The sequence below is a fragment of the Mugil cephalus genome, chromosome 19 (genome assembly GCF_022458985.1).
Source record: "Mugil cephalus isolate CIBA_MC_2020 chromosome 19, CIBA_Mcephalus_1.1, whole genome shotgun sequence".
Lineage (NCBI taxonomy): Eukaryota > Metazoa > Chordata > Actinopteri > Mugiliformes > Mugilidae > Mugil > Mugil cephalus.
In genome coordinates, this window is record NC_061788.1 from 7,329,336 (window position 1) to 7,349,914 (window position 20,579).

Here is a 20,579-nt window from a genome sequence, read left to right on the forward strand (position 1 = left end):
TGTTAATCCAAGATTTCAGAAAATCTTAAGGCTGTGAAAACCACGAGAGACATAAACACAGCCCCATTTGAAGGCACCATTTATTATGAAGCTACAGCCAGGTGCTACTTATTTTAGCTTAGCTTGGATTAGCTTAGTTTAGCTAAAGAGCTAATGAGCGAAGATAAATGGTGTAAAGAAGCATAGCATAATAGCAATGTCGATGTGTTGGATTATGGCACACACCATTTTGCTTTGAAGCAAAAAATAGTATTTCAATACGGATTTTAAATCACAAAAGGTTAAAAATATATATATTTTGAGTCTATTCAACCTTTTCATGTTGTGTTGGTGGAAGAAATAGTCAGAATTATGTACCAAGGTACTAAAATTCTCTATTACAAGAAGCTTATCTCATTTTAGCTTAGCTTAATTTAGAACCTCAAAGACCAATGACAGCTAGAGTGGATTTTCTCAAAGGTGGAATTAAATTAAAATTAGCCTACTAGCGGCTGATAAATTGCACACATCGCATCTAATGTGGTTTATCCCATTTTAAGAGGGAAATGAGCCAGACCATATCGCCTGGAATCAGTTGCCTGGCAACCACAGTCACACTCAAGCTAGCTGTCCTAAACTAAGTTAAGCTAAGTAGAGCTAAACTAGGCAATTTGTATCTGCTACTAAACGTTTAGCATACACATAAATAAAGTGGTAGTGAGCTTGTCATCTATTGTCTAGACTAGAAAGCAAACACGCATACTTAAACTGATCTTTCAAACCGCTGCACGGTTCATATTGTTAAGAAACCATCCACGTACAGGAGCCAACAACCTACAGATTTCTATTGTTACTGCTGATTATTTTTCCAATTCGGTGACTTCATTTTATCTTCTCTTAAGTTTCCGGGCTTGTCGCTCTGTAGGGAATTGCTACATTAAAATTTAAGAACATCTTGATGGTCTTCTTATACACCATGAATGATTTTTCTCTGATTGCTTCAGACTGACCCATTTACAGCAGTGAATTTTTATATGCGGGGATATTATTTCACAATGTAGACGACAGTGGTGCCAAGGGGAAAGGCGTTTGGCCAAAAAAAAAAAAAAGAGGGGAAAGGAAAAAATCCACAGCCTCCAGGCAAATATTATGTTCCCAGAAAATACTTAACACGTCCTCTGAGTTCAGGATGAGGATTTTTTTTGTGCAAACACAGAGGCCATTTATGATCACTGTGGGCACTGGGAATGTCAAATAGTCAAATATCAGATAAAACCACGGACATGTGTTTTAATGCTTCTCCTCCATTCTTGCGTTTGTTCTAGATCAGAAAAGGATGTTGGTCAGTCTACAAATGGAAATGGAAAAATGTGATAATGATAACGGGAAAAACGTGTGTTTCAGATCAGATTTTTGTATATTAAAAAGTGCATACATTTGTGTGCACAGATTAGCATTAACACAAGTTCTCTTCATTAGAATTTTATATTACAAGTGCTACCGACCAAATCTATTAGTCTATTAGCATGAGATAACTCTGCAGGCTCTTGATACGTTTATTGTTCTGCTATTTTAATCTTTCCCCACATTATAGAATGAAAATTATATGTGCAAATTAAACTACCTGGGACATTTACATGTAAACACAGTTTTGGCAAAATGTGACACAAGCTAGACTTTCTTTAACGTAGTCATTTTATTATTTTGCAGGACAAAAATCACTTCAGCGTTGCGGGGTGTTTTATAACCTTACTGTGGATGTGAAGCACCTATTTATACAGTAGATATTATATAATATATACTTTTCAAACAAAAAAAAGTACTTGGGGTTTACTTTTACTTTGGGCTACTTCCTATCACATACATACTGTATATTACAGTACATTTGTTATTGGCATTTACATCAAAACATCACAGGCAGGATCCAGCCCCCTCCTCATGACCCCCCCGAGAGGACAAGCTTTACAGTAGATGAATGAACTGAATATTAAAATGATTTCATTTATTTATGTATTAGATGTAGCGTCGGGAAAACACGACACTGCCTACTACTGTATCTCTTCCATCTAACATCTCCCACAGCTGCTGTGTATCTGCTGTTGTCAGTGTAGCTTACAGTAGGTTTAAAGTGACTGGAAAGAGGCGCTTAAGTTTATTTAATCAAACACAGGGGAGGCTGCACAGTTTGGGCCGCAGTCCCTCGGGTCAGATCCTTGTCATCCTCCGACTGTAGTTGATCCCCGGCTTCCATATTGAAGTAATTTGATAGGCGCCTGCTGCCGGTGACGGAGACTCGAGTCTTGACAGCTTCAGACGGCAGAGATCCTTCCGTTTGTGCAAGAACACCGCTTCCTGACAGAGGCCTTCCCACAATGAGAAGCACCTTCACCGACGCTTGAAATACCCGGGCCGGTCTGATTAGAGGAGGCCTCCTGATCTCGGCAGACATGCCGCGTTTTTTGGCGCTGTGGATGGGAGCTGTCTTCCAGTTTTGTCACGCAACGATTTACACCAACGAGTGGGCGATAAAAATAAGAGGAGACCTTGAGTCTGTGAACAGGATGGCAGAGAAATATGGATTTACTAATATGGGTCAGGTGAGTGTGCTAAATCAAGAGGAGATGTCAGACAGGAACACATCCAGCATTTTTACTCTTGATCTCAGTCGCTTTAAACGTTTTTTAATAAACAGAGTTCATTCTCATTTAATTCGCAATTTGTTACTGTTCAGGCGTGAGGCACGTAGGGATCCACAGAGTGTGGGCCTTTAGATTAACGTGGCATCAAATGAGGCCACATCCCGCTAAAAGAATTGGAGTTACCGGACACCTAATGGCACAAAAACAAAAACAACAGAAAAATCCAATGTGTCAAATTTAGTCAATTACCAGAGCTAAACTTCAAGATCATATTACCGCAAAAAACTGGAGTAGGATAAACTGCTATTTGTTGGAGATTTCCAGAAGTGCAATAAATTCCATTGTGTCAGAAACTAAAATGAGTAAAAATTAATAATTTCTGTTGAAGATTTAGGAAAATATCTGCTGCAGCTGCACTAAAGGACTCCAAGACTCAAAATGCAAATACAAAAGTAGGTCAAATGTTTAATGTTAAATTTTATAATAAGGGGACGTTTATATCACAAATGCCCATCTACTGTACAAAATCTGTCGACACACTTCCTTGAGGTGAACCAAACTTCCAGAAGAATCACAAATGTATTCTCTTATTTTTATTTTTTACCTTAATTTCATTATGTATTCTATATTCTAACAGTATAACTGATAGTTAAACCCAGATCTAGTCCTTCATAATTACTTTATTCAAGGTTGTAAAGACTTTTTTCTGTGCTTCTCTACATGAAAGAAGCAAAAGACCCATCAATAGATCATATAAAGCAACTAAACAGACCTGAATAACGGAGTTCTAGTCTCTATACTCCTGCAGATTAGATTTGGTGATAAAACTTGCAGGTCTACATATGAACCCGGGTAATCTGAACCAGAAGGCCCCGCTGAAACAGAAAAAGACTACAACTTTATAATGCTGATGTGAAAAATCAAGAAGCAAGTTCCACAACAGATTCACCAGGGAATAAATTAGGGCCATAATTTATTCCTCTCTGTCAGGAAAAAATGACCGGCCAGTGACTCTTTTTTTTCTACTGAACCTAAATTACTCCCTCTTATGTATTAAAAATCTGCTTACATCATGACATTATAGACACAACTACACTATAGAGAACGTGCATGGACTCACACACAAGTGCACACAAGAGCAGCAGTGTGGCTCAGGTTGCTCTAACCTGAAAAACTATCACAGGTGTAAGGTAGCCGCCACAAAGAAAGACACCCAAAGCTGTTTTATAATTCAACAGCTGTTTAGTGCGGAGACAGAGCAGGATGAGCCGCACACCTTCACCTGAAAACAAATTCATTTCGAGGGTTTTTCGACGTTTGTTTCACCAGATTGGAGACCTGAAGAGTTACTACAGTTTCCGCCACCAACACACAGCGAATCGGTCCACGGTGGGCAACAAAGAAGTGACTGTTAGCGTCGCCAAGGAGACCAAGGTATAGTAACGTGATACGGGCAGAACTGGAAGACTGTGCTGGTTTATTAATCAGCAGCGTGTCCAGTCTGTACCTCCAGAGACACAGAGGCGCACACACACATGTTCATGCACTGATGCCTTCCCTCACATCGTGATCTTACGCACACACACACCCACAAAAACCCGAGAGATGCCAGGAGGCATTAAAGAGTGATAAAATGTTAAGTACACTTCCCATTTAGAAGATAGTTGCAGTTGATTCCAAGGCGGGTCATGTTTTTTAGTAGTGCTAAAAAGTGCCCTCATGGTTCCTATCAGTAATAAATTTCTGCGGAATATAGCGCAAGAAAGGCGTTTGGACACAACTAAAATAAATTCTGACCTTTGCCTTAACCTTAGCCGTGTGCAGTTTCTCTTTCAGCAGTAAGTTGCACTTTCCCGCTGCCATTCGACACAAACCTAAACATTCAAACAACAGCAAAAACCAAAATGCATTTCAAATCAGTCACAGCTGTTTGGGTTTTTTTTTACGCATGTCGTAGGTACGACATAATAACCTTCTCTTCACCATGGCCATAAATCTTGTTTTAGAAGGACATAATTCATAAAACTAGGACTAGCCTGCTCAACACAATTAATCCCATATCTGTGTGGCTTCCTTAATTGGAGGAGATGATATTTTTCTATGCCTGCGACATGCAGCTTTAGCCTTAATCCTCTTTTATACATAACTTTCACAAAGAAAGTGTTTCCAAGCTAAAGACTGAAATAACATTTAGCTAGCTAGATAAAACTTGCAACAGGCCGACAGCAGCCAGGACCTGACCAACTAGTTGGCAATATTTGTCTCCCTACCTTGGAAACCAAGGATTTTAAATTTGATATGTAATGCTTGGCAGAACAACATCTAAACTTGCATTTTGCTCAGGGTACTTTGCTTAGATATATATATATATGATTGATATCAGAGCAATTCTTACCTTTCTGGCTTTTTTACACTTTTCTTTTGTAATATTTGTAAAATGCTTCTAATAAGTGTATGGCACGCTAAAATGTAAAAGAAATCCACCAGGTGTTGGAACTCAATTTTCAATATTACATTCCCATATATTTTTACTGATAAAAGTCTGACCAATAATTTTATTCGAGGCCAATAAAATGATTTGCCGAGCTTCCTGGCTGTCATCCGTACCGCTGTCACCTCTCTGGTAGAGACAAAGTGTACTCTCTGTATTACTTTGTGACTATAAAATGAAGTTAAAAGAAAAATAAAATAAATGAAGCTACACGTCTAAAATACGACTGCAAACAAAACAGCTTCAACCGTTTCTAATTTAATGACTAAAGTCACCGGGACAGTCGTGGCGAGGTAAGATGTTATGACAACAGTTTTGCCAAAAAATATGAACGAATTCTGCTGAAAAACCATATAACGATAATAAAATGAATGGTAGTTCGTCAGACTACCAAAGTAACTGAACATTACAACCTTCAACACTCAAAGAGCCATTTGGATCCGTTTCCCACAGACAAGAAAACACTGGGAGCCACAAAAACCCCTTTGACATCTAAAATGAAGATAACACTGAATATATCGTTTTCACCTCTATGCTAGGCCTATAGCGTGTTGCATTTGTGAAATCAAAGAACTGCTACAGAGAAAACGAAATTGCCATATGCATACATAACGGGGATTTGTCAACGGTTAGCTTACCTGAAGTCGAAAAGTTCAATAAACAGCGGGCTGGACCTGCCGGCGGGTGTCGCACGTCGGCAGTTGTGACGTATATTTTGAGCGACAAAAAAAATAAAATAAATTAAATACATTTTATTTTAATGTTACAAGATCATCGTCAATTCAAATTTAGAATTATATATATAAAAAAACTAACACACTAAAATAAAAATACATTTGAATTAAATACTCGACAGAAATTTGTAAATGTGCTGCAATGCACTATGGGAGTTCAATGTTTTTTGGTTGATGCTACAACCATGAGTGTGGTGTGGCATTCGGTGTCATTCCGTTGTTGTGTAACTCTCGCTCGTTCACTGATGAGTGACTAGTTGCTGCTATCCTGAGGCAGGTAGTTAGCGTGAAAAAGTGAACGGCTTTGATCAGCGTCATTGCTCCGCACCGCTCGCCGCAGAGAGCCGCAACAGAAAGAACGAAAGAGCCGCATGCGGCTATGGAGCCGCGGGTTGCCAACCCCGGGCTTACGGTGTCTCGGAATCTGACTCCATTGCTCCGCCGCGTCTACCTTCACTTTCCCACCGCATGCGTCATGACAGGAGGGGAGCGTCAAAGATCGGGCAGGCGGCAGTCTATGAATGGCCGCTAGCATTTCCGCTATTCTGTGTTAACCATGCACCGCTTCCAATTTCTGACCAATCACAGAATAGTTGCCAGAAACATCCGAGAACAAAGTTCTGACTGGTTCATGTGTCGAGAACAAGCTGCGAGAACAAATTTCTCGCTACTCAGGGATCATGTAAGCCACATGTAAGACTTGCATTAATAGCCTATAGTGTTATACACATTTTTATGCTTCAGACTCTTCATTTTAGCTAAATGCTAACACCGGCTTGTTAGCATAAAAATGCAAGTAATATTAGCAATAATAACATTAACATTAGCAAACATTTACTAATTGACATTAACACAATGTGCAGCTGATGGGATCTATTTGTAAACTATCTAACTAAGCCAATGTTTAAGGTAAGTGGATACTTCGTTAATCAATCCATCAATCAATTTTTAGATCTGAAAATCATCAGGGGAAAATGTTCTATGTTACACTGAAATATTGATTTTCCCCCGATGATGGTGCTGCATAAAACATCAACAAGGCTCATCCTCTGGGGAACGTGAATATACCAAAATGCCTTGGCAGTCCGTACAGTCCAGTAGCTTCTGAAGTAAATAATGTCTACATCTGAACAAATGCCATTTATTGGTCCTTTTAAGGTGGAATGGCTCCAGCAGCAGGTAGTCCAGAGAAGAACAAAACGGTCCTCAGGAGCCAGCTCTGACTCTTCCACCGACATTAGGATCCAACACGTTCCTGTTACCCATCATCAGTCCGGCCCCACCCAGACTCTGCACTTTAACGACCCAGTGTGGAACAGCCTGTGGTACACAGTGAGTCAGTTTTTTTTTTCTTCTTTTACTAAAGCTCAAGTCCGAAACACAGACACATAAACACAGCCAGACGAAGCCTAAAATAGACACTGATTTATTCTTTACTCCCAAAGGCTAAGTTGGATGTCCTACTATTTGCTCCACAGCACTGCAGTGATGAGTCCAAAGGCTGCCAGTCACATATGAACATTGCAGGGGCCTGGAGGAGAGGGTATACTGGGAAGGGTGTGGTGGCGTCTGTCCTAGATGATGGCATTGAGGGAGCGCATCCGGATCTGAAGCCAAATTATGTAAGTGCCCTGGGATGGGACGTTCTTCTTGTGAAGAGGACATTAATCATAAGCAATTTGGCAGAGCTCTTAGTGTAAGAGTGCAGAGCTGAGACAGATATTGCAGACAGAGCTTCTGGGCCAAAGGTTTGGAAAGGCCGACTAAGAGTATTGAAATGGACATTAAACGTCTGATCCACTTAACTGTTGAGTGGACTGGTGAATAATGCTCTTTGTGATTTGTCTGATGAAACAGAGACAGATAGCTGCTGGCATCATGATATGTACTGCTACTTACAATCCATCTGATTTAGGATCCCCTTGCCAGCTATGATGTGAACGGACAAGACCGGGATCCTTCTCCGAATTACTTCAACAATGCTGCCAACTAGTGAGTACCTCTTATCTCTAGATTTCTTTTTACACCTGCAGCTTCCCCTCATAATTCAAACTTTAATTAATGTGCCCTCTCCATTTTTTTCAGTAATTACATGCATATATGGATATGCAAATTCCTCAGTCTGAATTCTGTCTTCTCACTGGTTTGATGTAACGGAAATAGCCTGTCTTCTCCTCATACATATGCATTTAACCTCATGTTCTGATGTTCTCCTCCTTTCTCTGAAAAGCCATGGGACTCAGTGTGCAGGGATGGTTGCTGCGGTTGCAAACAATTCTCTGTGCACAGTCGGAGTCTCTTTCCACGCACGGATAGGCGGTGAGTGCACGTGACGACACGAAAAGTTGTGCGATGAAGGACTCCTGGAGGTCTTATGCATTACCTCTCCTATATTGTTCCCTTTTACCTGAAGGCATCCGTATGCTGGATGGAGATGTGACCGACATCGTGGAGGCCCAGTCCCTGAGCTTCAGGCCACAGTACATTGATATTTATCTAGCCAGCTGGGGGCCAGAAGATGATGGGTCCACTTTGGAGGGACCTGGGCCTCTGACTCGACTCGTTTTAAAGAACAGCATTGAAACAGTGAGTGAGTGTGACAGAGAAAGAAAATAGCCTTGAGGCTGTTTGTGTGTTTGTTAATGTGCATGTTTACTCAAATGGCTTATTTTCTTCCCCTTTAACAATGTGTAAATATCATTAATACATTAATCACCTCTGTCTGCTTCCCCTATTAATCTCAGGGCCGGAAAGGAAGGGGCTCTGTTTTTGTTTGGGCGTCAGGAAACGGAGGGCAGAGAGGTGACCACTGTTCCTGTGACGGCTACACCAGCAGCATTTATACTATCTCCATCAGCAGCAGCAGCACTCAACCTGGAAGGCAGCCAGATTACCTGGAGCAGTGCTCCTCCACACTGGCTGCAGCTCACAGTGGCAGCGAGACAGACAAACTGGTGAGTGGAAACATAAGGTTGAAAATGTGTTAAATAACAGAGGTAAAATTAGGGTAAAAATGCAGCCAGGAGTCTAAACTCAAGAAATCAGTATACACTTTATAAGTGTGTAGGCGTCACACATTGCTTTGTTATTGTGTCTAAATAAATTTTTATTCTGATATTATGTTTACTCAGTACATTGAAAAAACAGAATTATTGCCTTAATCCGACTTTAAATGGACAACTTAAGTGCATGTAAACATGTCACTCCGACTAAAATCCGAGTTCTCCTTATTAGATTACGACACCCAGATGATGTGATTGGAAAGCGACTTTCTCCGGCATGTACACACTTAATCCGACTTTAACTAGACAACATGTGTGCGCAAGCGCCACAACCGCTGCGCTGGCGCTAGAACAAAAACATCCAAAAAAGCCGGTTGCAGAAGAAGAGCGTAAACAGAGCCGGTAAAAGAACCATCTGAGGGATAGCGCCATCTTATCTGCACCAAAAGTAACATGCACATTACGTACAAAATGAATAAAGCCATGTAGATGATATTTGAAATGCCGGTCTGCCCAATTAGTTTTATTATATGACGAACAGGGGGCTGTATTAACCCGCTGAAAAGACACATGTCGCCACCTAGTGTGAAGGAGGAGGACATGTTCCCGTCAATTATAAGGTTTTCTCCGTTGCATGTAAACTGGGATAAGGGCCGCGTTAAAAAAGTCGAATTTTGAGCACAGCTCAATTAAGCTGTGCATGTAAACGCGCTGAATGTCAGAAGTCAGATTCGTCTGTTTAAAATTCTGGTGGCACATTTTTAAAGGTCATTTCTGAACAATTTCCCAAGAATCTCCAAGATATTTCCGGGAGAGAACATTTTTAATTTGGTGGCACTAACTATATCGAGTTTAATTAGAAAATTAAAAAGTTCACTCATTCAATATATTAACATAACCTGAAGAGTGTTTTCGTTTGGTGCCTCAATATAGAGGCAAGAATGAGCAAAAATATTAAGAAAAATAATGATAATTCCAATATTTAGTAAATAATTCATTAATATAATATTTTATGCTTCTCCGAAGGGATTTTAGTTTTTTATAGATTTAATATAAAGTTAAACTGATTAACATCCTTATAATAATCTAACACCGACACAGAAATCTAACACCTTTTACAGAGTATAAATGTAGCTGCACCAATACAAAAAATCCTTTCATATTCATATTATATTTCATATTCATATTAACTGTGGTTGAAGGCAGAGAGAGGTTTTAAAGTCTGTAGTCAGACTTCACCAGCTGCTTATTGCCAGAAAATACACGTTAGGGAAATGAGGCGTAGACTGTGGAGGGACTATCACTTGAGCGTGATAGTCTGAGACACCTGTCAATCAAACACATGCATCCCCTCATCCCATGAAATTTCATATTGGTGGAACAAAACAAAGTTTGAAACCCTCACAGGAGGGAGCAGAATATCTCCTCAGCCTTCAGATTCTTTACAGAAGAAACCAGTTCCTGTTCAAATTAATACGTCGTTTGGAGTCAGACGGTAGATGAGTGCGGGTGTCACGTCATGTTATTTGTTTATGTCCCTTGTAAGGGATTTGTCCCTTGTGGTTCATTGAGAGCTGCACCTCCGGCCTGAGGCAAAGGTGTTTTCAACTTGTCTTTCTCTTGTCTGAATCTCACTTGACAACATAACAACAACACAGTCATGTATACTTGGCACGACTCCTACCCTCCACTTAACTATGGAGTGGTGCCAGTTAATATGGTCCTGCCCATGCTTGCGTAACAGTAAAATCAAAGATAGAAACAGGGAAAAAAAGTGTTAATGACTGGTTTTCTTAGAATATTTAGTACAAATAATAGGGGTGGGTATTTGCAAGGACTTCACGATACGATACATATCACGATACTTGAGTCATGATACGATGCATTATTGCAATATCATGATATTGCAATATTCTACATAGTTCACTGAGAAAAGCAGCTTAAAATACAAGATGTATATATTTCACATGACAGTGAAAATTCATTGGACAAATTGAGTCAAAAAACAATATTAATCCAAATGATCTATTTCCAATTTATTGTACTTGTTCAGAAAAATCACTGGTGGAGGTGAGGAACTTGTTCAAGATAGGCGCAAAACATGGCTTTTTCTTTTACTTTTAAATTTGATATAAATACATTCAGAATCGATATTGCGTGGGAAGAAAAAGTATTGCGATATTGATATTTATATTGATATTTTTTCCCCACCCCTAATATAAACTAGTTTATCTCCAAAGAGGAAAAGGACAATTTTGTGAGCTGGCAGATGAATGCTGTTAGCGTACGCTAAGACACACATGTGCTGTAGCACCTGTCCAAACTAGTGAAATGTGTCATAGGGTAGATAGGGGCACCAGGGCTACTGTAGGGCCTTCTTAGGTTTAAATTTGCCAAAAGGTAGCCATCTGGGGCCAACATTTATTTTTATTTTATTTTTTCATGGTGCACCAAACAATTGCTTGGCTTCTCTATCCCCAATAGGTTACCTTGGGCCCTGGGCAAAGCTGCAGCAGAGCTCAGTCCGGGACTTCTCTGTCCTCCTCCATCGCTGCCGGTGTCATTGCTCTCACTTTGGAAGCCAAGTAAGCAGCTTTGTTATATATCTAATTCATGCATGACCGAGAGACTTATTCAAAATCAATAGGTGTAAGCGACTGCTGAGCGCGTGTGGTGTCCTTTCCAGTCCCTTGCTAACCTGGAGGGATGTGCAGCACCTCGTTGTCCGCACGGCAAAAGCTCATCACCTCATCACTCCTGACTGGCGTGTGAACGGAGCCGGATACAAAGGTACTCCCATCGGATCCGCGCTCGAATCCACAGCAACGAGTTTAATTTTTTTTAACATTTGGGAGAAGTTTGAAGAAAATAACAACAATTAAATCTCCAGGATGCAATCCTGTCAGGTTTATTATAAAGAGCGCGGGTAAAGCTAAGTTAAGCCTGATGAGCACATTTTGGTAAATGTTCTCTCAGCTCTTTTTAGGGTAAACTATAAAGCAGCGAGCATACAAAATAATGAGATACTGTGAGCAGAGCAGCGATAAACGCCTACAAAGTCCCAGGAGTGTGTGAAGTCTTTTAAAAGCTACAATGCCTTCCATGCCCCGGCTAATGCAGCTTGTGTGTGTGTGTGTGTGTGTGTTAGTGAGCCACCTCTACGGCTTCGGCCTTCTGGACGCTGAGAGCATGGTGAAGGAGGCTGAGCGTTGGAAACAAGTCCCCTCACAGCATGAGTGCGTGGAGGAGGCTGCCATCCAGCTGAGGAGGTATCACACCAATCACGCTGCAAGAGATCTCCGCTTTGAGTCAGGGCTTCCCTTGATTCCCCCCCTCTTTTATCGCACTTTATCTATTTCCGGCGCGGGTTCTCACATGGATTTCTCTCACATTGATTCTCACACACATTAATGGGTGTCATTTTCTGAGCCGCCGCCGCCGCCGCCGCTCTCCTTTTAACTCTCTCTTGTGCTTCTTGTTGTGTGCCTCTCCTCTCATCTTCCGCCGCTCGCTGTGCCTCTTCATTCTCTTTACCCTCCCCGTCTTATGACAGAATTATTCATCCGGGCTCGGTGCTGACATCTGTGCATGAGACTACGGGCTGCTCCGGCGAGGCCCCGCGGCACGTTGTTTACGTGGAGCATGTCGTCGTCCGCCTCACCGTCGCTCACGGCCGGCGCGGCGACCTCTCCATCACGCTCACGTCACCTTCAGGCACGGTGTCGCGGCTGTTAGCGAACAGGTAACTAAGACCAATGCTCAGTCCAAGCCACAGTACTAACCCCCCCCCACACCACCACCTCTCCCACCTCCACATCGTCGCCATATGGTGGTTTCCGTGCATAATAATCAGTGAGCATAATTTTTTGTTAAGAGCACAGCATCCACTTTACTTTGCTAAATTCTTCAATTTGGCTTTCTCATCCTGTTTGGGGGGAGGGAAGTCGATTTTGGCAAACGCTGCCGGAAAAATCTCAGCGGTTTGTGCTCATATGGCATTTCAAGGGAACTGGTATCTGGGCAAGCTCTGGGCAAAAAATTAATTCCTGGCAATTTTCTGTTTACTTTAGAGAAACTCTGCAATTGCAAAAAAAAAGTACACCACAAATTAGCAACAAGAGAGGCTGTTGATTTAAAAACACTTTGTTGCATTTGCTTAAATGCTCAATATTTTAGACTGACGCTGGTTGGGATTACTGTAATACTGTAATTGTAAGCGGTTGCCCACGGATAATTATCACACAACCATGGAGCCTTTTAGTATTGTTTAGCACATTTATTTATTTAATACTTATTTTAATATGGCTTCCAGCTTTTCTCTTTTGCTTTAATTGTCTAATCAGCAAAGTTTCCAGCAGAACTGAGCAGTTGTTTTCTGAATGCCAGGTCTGTCTAGCTCCGTTATGAAGTGCTTGATCAGTCCCAAAGCGGACTGAGAATATTTAAGTTAGGCTTTGTACAGTCTTGATTAATTTTTGATGATTTTGCATTTGCTATATTTACTGATTCGACAACAAGATCCTCTTTGAATCTGCAGATAAAGATGCTATAAGTCAATGTACTGCAACATTAACTTTTTCAATTAATGTCTTTTGTGTTTTTTTTTTAATTAAAAACAATATTTGCATATGACACCATCTTACTTTATTTCTCTATTACTTTGACACCACCCTGCTGAAATTTTTCCAAAAAATCTTCATTCGCAAGATTTTTTTCTAAATTGTTTCAGGTAATGCTTTATTCCAGATTCCCCGCAACATTTCAATTGGATTTAAATCTTGGCCATCATTGCGTAACCCTCCACTTCTTCTTTTTTGAGACGTTCCTTGGTGGATTTGCCCGTGTGCTCAGGATCATTATCCGGCTTTAAGGCACCACTTCCAGTCCAACTTCGACTTTCAGACAGATGGCCTCACATTAGAAATTCGGCAGCACATTATCTTCAGTCATTCTGCTTGAAGATAACACGGTGCAGGGTCTGCTGGTGAGGCCGGCTCGGGAACAAATTGAAGTCGTTTGACATCTACGCCACTCGCAGATTATTTTGTTTGCATTGGAAAGATATTTCCCCCGTATCATAATGATTTTTTCTTTTTAACTCTCATAGGTATCCACACATTTTGTCTGAATCCCCTTAGAGCCTTTATATTTAAAGATTCAATCTGTCATCACATATGGAGATGTGGATCTTTGGAACCTAATCTTGTTTAAATTATAAAAATGACGACTACGTGTGTCATTTCATGGAGTTTCTCACCTTTATCTGTGGGCAGTGTTTCAAGCAGGAACACATTACTTGTTACTTAAGCTATTGGCTATCATGGGATGACGCTCTATAAATAAAATCAGCTTCACAATAGCCTCCCTTCCTGAAAGCTCATATTTATTTTTGTTCCCATCCAGAGGAACTCATATAATAAATAAATATAAAATAAAGTGAGCAAAGAAAAGAAGCAGCAGCAGTTGTAGTTTGATGATGATTATCTAATGTTTCGGTTCAGGCCTCTTGACGACTCCACTGAGGGATTTCAAAACTGGGAATTCATGACAGTTCACTCCTGGGGGGAGCAGGCGGCCGGGGAGTGGACTTTGAAAATCCAGGATACTCCCTCTGAGAAGAGAGACGGCACCAAACTAGGTCTGCTCTTCCCCCCCTTTTTTTTTTTACCCCCTTTCAATATTATGAAAGACACACTGAGCTTCAAACAGAGGCTGTGGGACGCGCCCTCTTTACCCAGCTCTCTGTTGGTTCGCAGGGATGCTAAAGAAGTGGTCCCTGGCGATTTACGGCACAGCGGAGCGGCCGTATCCCACGCACCGCGAACGAGCCCGATCGGCCGAGTTTCCGACGGACGGCGATCTCACCGAAGAATACAGCGGTGAGTCAAATGCTCTGCCTCCTTCTTTCGTCTCACACCTCTCAGGCAGCAGCCAAATGCACCCTTAACGCAGATTCACAGTTGCCGGGGTAGTTCCCTGAACAAATGCATGCGGTTGAATCTAAATCACTTCTCTGCCGTGGCCGTGATGGTGCTGTGACTTTGTGAGTTTTTCGCCCTTGCAGGACCCTGCCACCCAGAATGCAGTGACGATGGTTGTGAGGGGCCGAGCCCGCAGCACTGTGTCACATGCTTGCACTTTTTTCTCAAGTTCAAGAACAACACAAGGTTAGCATGATTAGACGGCGTGGAGTACAGTTAGTAGATCCAGGAAGCAGTGTAAAGCAATGTTTTTTAGGCCGAGGACCCCCAAACAGATGACAAAATTAAGTAGTGACCCCCTACCTACTATATGTGTTCTATATTAAAGTCAGCCTAGTGCTTTTTATAAATGTGCATTACTGTTGTTGCTGTTATTATCATTTTGCATTCAATATTAAGCTATTCAACATGTGCAACTGTAGGGTGGCTACCTGCTGTAAACATAAATATACATAACTGGTATGTGTGTGTAATTGACAGATTTGAGTTTTAATTTTAAACATAGATAAATGTAGTAGCAGTGAATCATGTGCAGTTTATTTAAATATAATTTTAAAAATATATAAAAAAATGTCCGATCAACCAAAGATTTTATGACTCCTTCCCCTGCAGTACCTCTGCAGACCCTCTAGGGGTCACTGTTGAAGACCTATCGCATAAAGTGTAACGATGTTGCTGCGTTTCAAACCAATCGGCTGTTTTTTATGTGTTTATACGTTACGCCAAGTCACTCTTGGATTCCAAAAGGCTAAAGGATAAAACACGCATGAGCAGGATTTCACATTAAGGTTGTAAAAAGGCATCCACTCCCACTCATTTCCATAGTTACACCTCTTGTCCTCCATGTGCTTCGGTCCGTGTCCAATAGGTTGTGCGTGTCCGAGTGTCCCCGGGGATTCTGGGGTGACCGCCGGCGTTGCAAGAGGTGCTACTCTTCCTGTGAGAGCTGCACCGGGAGCCGCAGTGACCAGTGCACTTCCTGTCAGCCTGGTCATCACCTGACTGAGGGGACCAATGCCTGCACAGCCGTCTGCGAGGATAACTACTACCTCGACCACGGTCCTTCGCCCTTAAATTGTCCTTAAAAACGTATAGGAGCTTTGTCACGTTCCTGCTTTTTAAACCTAACAAGACAGAAGGAATATCCTTGAGTAAACCTTTAAGGATACTGAATAGTGCTGCGTCTGAGCCTGCTAATGAATAGTCAGTTGATGTAACTGCAGTCGAGAGGTGTGTGAGTAAGATTGATTAATGGCTCTGATGTGTATTCCTTGCCTATTGTTTGATTTCCCCACAGATGCAAACATGTGCAGAAAGTGCAGCGAAAACTGCTTAAAGTGCACCTCCTTCAGCATCTGCACAGAATGCAAACCTGACACAAGGTGAAGAGAAAAAAAAAAAAAGTCTCTGATGATGCTTGAATTAACTGCTCGGTAAACACTGCTCCTTCTCCTCCAGCCGCCGAGAATACTGATTCTCCCGGCGCGCGCTCCCTCTCCGCAGAGTCACAACAAAGCCACGAGAGTTTTTAACTCTGCATTCAAAGCGGCGCGCTTATCTTTGCCTATTTACACCCAGCTCAGGGAGAGAGAAGTGATTTTCATTTTGCAATATCATCACTGGAAGAGGACAAAACATCTCTGACAAGTTCCGCCAGGCTGTTGAGTTAGAAGTTTCCGGGATACAGTGTGTTCACGGAGTTCACCAAGTGCTTGTGGTGGTGGTGGTGGTTTGCTGTGGTTTGGAAAAACGGAGCCTGCAGTCTGAAGGCAGTGACTCATCTCTGTGGTGTCACATGACTGACGGAGTGTGTCACCGTGCCACATGCTCTCTCCGCCCTCTCCAGTCTGCAGGGGAACCGGTGCCAGCGGAGCTGCGAGGCCGGATTCTACCACGACGCGCAGGAGGGCGCGTGCAAACCCTGTGACGAGGCCTGCGCCACCTGTGCAGGTGAGCGGGTGAAGATTAGTGCAGGAACTCACCGTTAAAACTCCAAAACTCGCTTGTTTGCTGAACTCATATGTTTTTTTTTTTAAGTGTGTTTCTTCCTCGTGTGGCGTCAGGTGCAGGTGTCGAGGCGTGCAACCATTGTGCAGAAGGCTACATGACGGAGGAGTGGAGGTGCGTGTCCTCCTGCAGCGCCGGCTTCTACGCCGCCGAGCCAAGCCCGGAGAAAGCTGATGGGCACAGGATATGTAGGAGGTGAGCTCACTGGTGTGTGTTCAGGTGTGGGTGGTTTGTTTATCTGCTGATGGCAGGCCTTATTCTGGTGCTTGGCTGCGGCTTGTTTTCACGCTCGTGTTTTATGTTATTTTTTTTTTTTTTTTCGCATGTAAGCGGAGGTACCTGTTTTCTCTGCGTGCGCTCCCGTCGGTCAGCGTGTCTGTGTTCGTCTGTTCAGCCTCCACGCTCCTCTCCTCAGGTGTGACGCCAGCTGTCTTACCTGCGCGGGGCCGAGCCGGGGGGACTGCAGCAGCTGTTCCGGCGGCCACAGCCTGCAGGAGGGAGCGTGTGTTGTCAACACCGCGTGCACAGGAGGTCAGTCAAGCGTCTTCGTCTTCCGTCGCAAGTTCTGCCAGATGAATGCAGCGCGACTTTGACGCGCCGGGTTTTTCTAACATACGCCGCCAGTCGAAAGTTTGGACGCACTCTCGCACCGAATTGAATTGAACGAGAAGGTGTGAGCAGACTTTTCACCTTTCGGAAATACAGGCATATGCTCAAAACAGCTGCTGAAAGTGTAAAGTCAGTCTTTAGATCTATTGTAAATACATTTACTGTGAGTTATGTACAGTGATCTGATACTGCATAACATTATGACCACCTTCCTAGTGGTAGATCATCCCAGCAGAACACTGATTTGTCACAAGATGATCAATGTTATTCACGTCTGCCGTAAGTGGTCATAATGTTGTGGCTGATCCTTGCATTATTACATCTTATCTACAAGTTGTTTACTTCCTAAAACAAATAGCACGGAGCTGCTCGGTTCATCTGCGCCTCCCATTCTCTGGCATCTGACATTAAGCCCACCTCTCCGCCTCAGATGGTTATTCATTTCTGAGTCACTGTGGTTCTCTCGCTGCCTGCCCGTCAGGAGAGTACCAGGACGGCGGCGGGAAGTGCCACGCGTGCGACGCAACGTGTCTGAAGTGCACGGGGCCGCAAAGCGGAGACTGCATCAGCTGCGTCCCTTCACGGTGAGTTGGCCTCAGCTCCCCGGACTCCGGGTCAGGGGAGGAAACGAGCTCAGACTAATATATGATGTCCCACCAGCAGGTAAGAGCATCGCGCGGACGTAATGGTATTAGTGTTCACTTAAAGAGTGTATGGTAGTGAATTTAAACAGACTGTGTGCAGCTGAAGCCTTGCGTTTATAGGTGATGCTCCACTTTTCTGGAGAAAAGTAAAAAGGAACAGTGCATAAAAACAGGATAGAGTTAGAGCTGCTAATTGACGGCGCTGAATGTAAATAACACTAACTTTTCCTTTATTCGTCAGTAAAATTCAAACGAAATGTACTTAAGATAAAAAAACCTAAACCAAATCTAGACAGTGTGACCACTCGTTAAAGCGGCGTCAGTTCTTTGTGTCTTCTGTCTCTTGATCGACTCCCAGACTGACTCCATGATGTTGAGTTCAGGACACGCCATCTGTCATGGTAGGACTCCTTGTCCTGCTGGTGACTGAAGACGATTCTCTATGTCTCTGGGTAATCAGGCGCCGTCCTGACTTAACTGCTCGACGGAATCTAAAAATACTTTTGCGACTGCGTCTCGTATCAGCGTATTGATCGGCCCCTTCGAACCTCTCCTCCTCCCGCAGCTCCGCTGACACACCGAGCTACATCTGTGTACCTCTGCCATATGGCGCACGCTGGGATGTAAATGAGCTCCTGTCACTCACGTAAACAGGACTCACATGTGTTTGATTTTTCCCGGCTACCGTCGGCTGCAGGGCTCTGGAGGAGGGCCGCTGCGTGGCGACGTGCGCCAAGGGCAAATACCAGTCGGGCGGCCGGTGCCACTTGTGCGACCACACCTGCGCCGCGTGCGTGGACGGAGGACCCGCCAACTGCACCAGCTGCGACACCGGTGAGTGATGGAGTGATGTGACTGAGCGTGTGTGTGTGTGTTGAAATGAGGTGGATCATTACGAGTGACCCATCTCACATGGCGCACGCTCACTCAGTCATATTATTAAGAAGTGAAACTTAAACTCTGCCCAGTAGATCGTTTATTTGATGTGCAGCCAAGCTGAACGCTTTGTGCCATCTCCAGGCAACTTGTACAAGCAGAGGTTCAGCCAAAGTTCAGCACTGCTTTTTTTTTTTTTAATTATTTATTTATCTTTTTTTGCACCATGAAATTCCTGTTTCTCATCCAGATAAGTTTGGAGTGGAGCGCTACCTGCACCGAGGCCAGTGCGTGGACGCCTGTCCCGAGGCCTTCTACCACACCAAAGAGAAGGGCTGCGAGCCGTGCTCCGACCACTGCCAGCTCTGCGCCAGCCCCGGCCGCTGCCTCAAGTGCAACCCCTCCTACTACGTGTCGGACGGAGTGTGCACAAAGCTGGAGTGTGGAGAAGGTGAACAAGGCCAAAGCGTTATTATTATTTATCAGATGCTCCTCCTCGCCCGCTTTTGGTTTTCTGATTGTTTCTCCCATCTTTCCCTCCAGGGGAGGTGGAGGATCCGGATTACGACGAGTGCATGGCCTGCGAGGAGGGCTGCAGGAAGTGCGTCTTGTGTAAGTCACGACTCGGTAGCCGCAATAAAGTTCCCTCCGAATGATCTCTGCCTACGATAGTACGAGCTCTCCTCGCAGCGTGTTGCAGACCGCGTTAAAAGGATTTTTTTTTTTTTTTTTTTTTTTTTTTCGCCGGTAGTTCCTGTTTAAAAGGAGAGCTGAGTTTTTTTTTTGTCTGCTTTCAACAGATAACCCCAGGCACTGCCTGTCCTGCACTGAGGGCTTTTACAAGTAAGGCTGTGTGCCTCGCTGTCGCCATGTGTGATCTCGCCTCTCTGTACTTGCTCTTCCTTTCATTCAACTGCTACACTAGAATAAAAAAAAAAAGCTTCTTTTTGCAGTGAAGGGAGACTAGATTTCTGCGGGGAAAAAAAAAAGGGGAGGGTATCGACTGCTGCTCTCGTTATCAGTTTTCAGGATGGCTGCTACAGAAACTGCCCAGCTAAGACGTACAGCGTGGAGGAGGAGATGACCTGCGTTCCGTGCGACAACAACTGTGTGAGCTGCGACGAGCACGAGTGCTACTGGTGTGAGACCGACCTCTTCCTGTCAGGTGAAACTCTCCCACTGACACTGATCGAGACATTAAGTTGCAAAGCATATTTTGTAGATGAGTATTCAAGTATTAATATGCACAACAGCCCACGGTGTGCATGAAATATTAGCCTTTGCCAGTGCTATTTTTTTTTCTTTTTGCACATGCAAAGGCAAAACAATGAGAATATCTGCTCTGGGAAGCAACATTGATGGTTCACATTTGCAGGAATGTCTGCAGCGACTAAAAAACACAGTTTGTTATTGCACTTTTCCTTCAGCGAGAATCCTGGTGTATTTTTACCACTATAATCACAACAAAGGCGCGTTGAGGTAGATTTGCATTCTGTTTAGGTGTTTCCCAAGGACATGGAAATTAATGTAAAACTTATTATTTTTTTTTTTTGCATGTTTCATTCTCAGTATGTCCTCCAAACTTGTAACTTTAAACTTATCCCCAAAGTAGAAAAA

At 43.1% G+C, this 20,579-nt stretch overlaps 1 protein-coding gene across 3 annotated transcripts in view; it reads left to right on the forward strand.

Annotated features, from left to right (window-relative positions):
- Nucleotides 1-2,415: 2,415 nt before the first annotated feature.
- Nucleotides 2,416-20,579, forward strand: part of pcsk5a (proprotein convertase subtilisin/kexin type 5a) — a 30,373-nt gene continuing 12,209 nt past the window's right edge. For all 3 annotated transcript variants that reach the window (XR_007110856.1, XM_047569583.1, XM_047569584.1), the window contains exons 1-26: nucleotides 2,416-2,576; nucleotides 3,948-4,052; nucleotides 7,002-7,175; nucleotides 7,322-7,465; nucleotides 7,759-7,835; nucleotides 8,074-8,162; nucleotides 8,257-8,429; nucleotides 8,588-8,797; nucleotides 11,330-11,430; nucleotides 11,532-11,635; nucleotides 11,994-12,114; nucleotides 12,399-12,587; nucleotides 14,347-14,483; nucleotides 14,602-14,724; nucleotides 14,910-15,012; nucleotides 15,695-15,885; nucleotides 16,124-16,208; nucleotides 16,673-16,776; nucleotides 16,890-17,028; nucleotides 17,249-17,364; nucleotides 17,924-18,026; nucleotides 18,784-18,920; nucleotides 19,213-19,413; nucleotides 19,506-19,574; nucleotides 19,763-19,805; nucleotides 19,985-20,127. Coding sequence is in view for 2 of the 3 variants with exons in the window: in XM_047569583.1 (XP_047425539.1) it covers nucleotides 2,427-2,576; nucleotides 3,948-4,052; nucleotides 7,002-7,175; nucleotides 7,322-7,465; nucleotides 7,759-7,835; nucleotides 8,074-8,162; nucleotides 8,257-8,429; nucleotides 8,588-8,797; nucleotides 11,330-11,430; nucleotides 11,532-11,635; nucleotides 11,994-12,114; nucleotides 12,399-12,587; nucleotides 14,347-14,483; nucleotides 14,602-14,724; nucleotides 14,910-15,012; nucleotides 15,695-15,885; nucleotides 16,124-16,208; nucleotides 16,673-16,776; nucleotides 16,890-17,028; nucleotides 17,249-17,364; nucleotides 17,924-18,026; nucleotides 18,784-18,920; nucleotides 19,213-19,413; nucleotides 19,506-19,574; nucleotides 19,763-19,805; nucleotides 19,985-20,127 (3,331 nt within the window). In the remaining variant the exon portion in view is untranslated. The remainder of the gene's footprint in view (nucleotides 2,577-3,947; nucleotides 4,053-7,001; nucleotides 7,176-7,321; nucleotides 7,466-7,758; nucleotides 7,836-8,073; nucleotides 8,163-8,256; nucleotides 8,430-8,587; nucleotides 8,798-11,329; nucleotides 11,431-11,531; nucleotides 11,636-11,993; nucleotides 12,115-12,398; nucleotides 12,588-14,346; nucleotides 14,484-14,601; nucleotides 14,725-14,909; nucleotides 15,013-15,694; nucleotides 15,886-16,123; nucleotides 16,209-16,672; nucleotides 16,777-16,889; nucleotides 17,029-17,248; nucleotides 17,365-17,923; nucleotides 18,027-18,783; nucleotides 18,921-19,212; nucleotides 19,414-19,505; nucleotides 19,575-19,762; nucleotides 19,806-19,984; nucleotides 20,128-20,579) is intronic.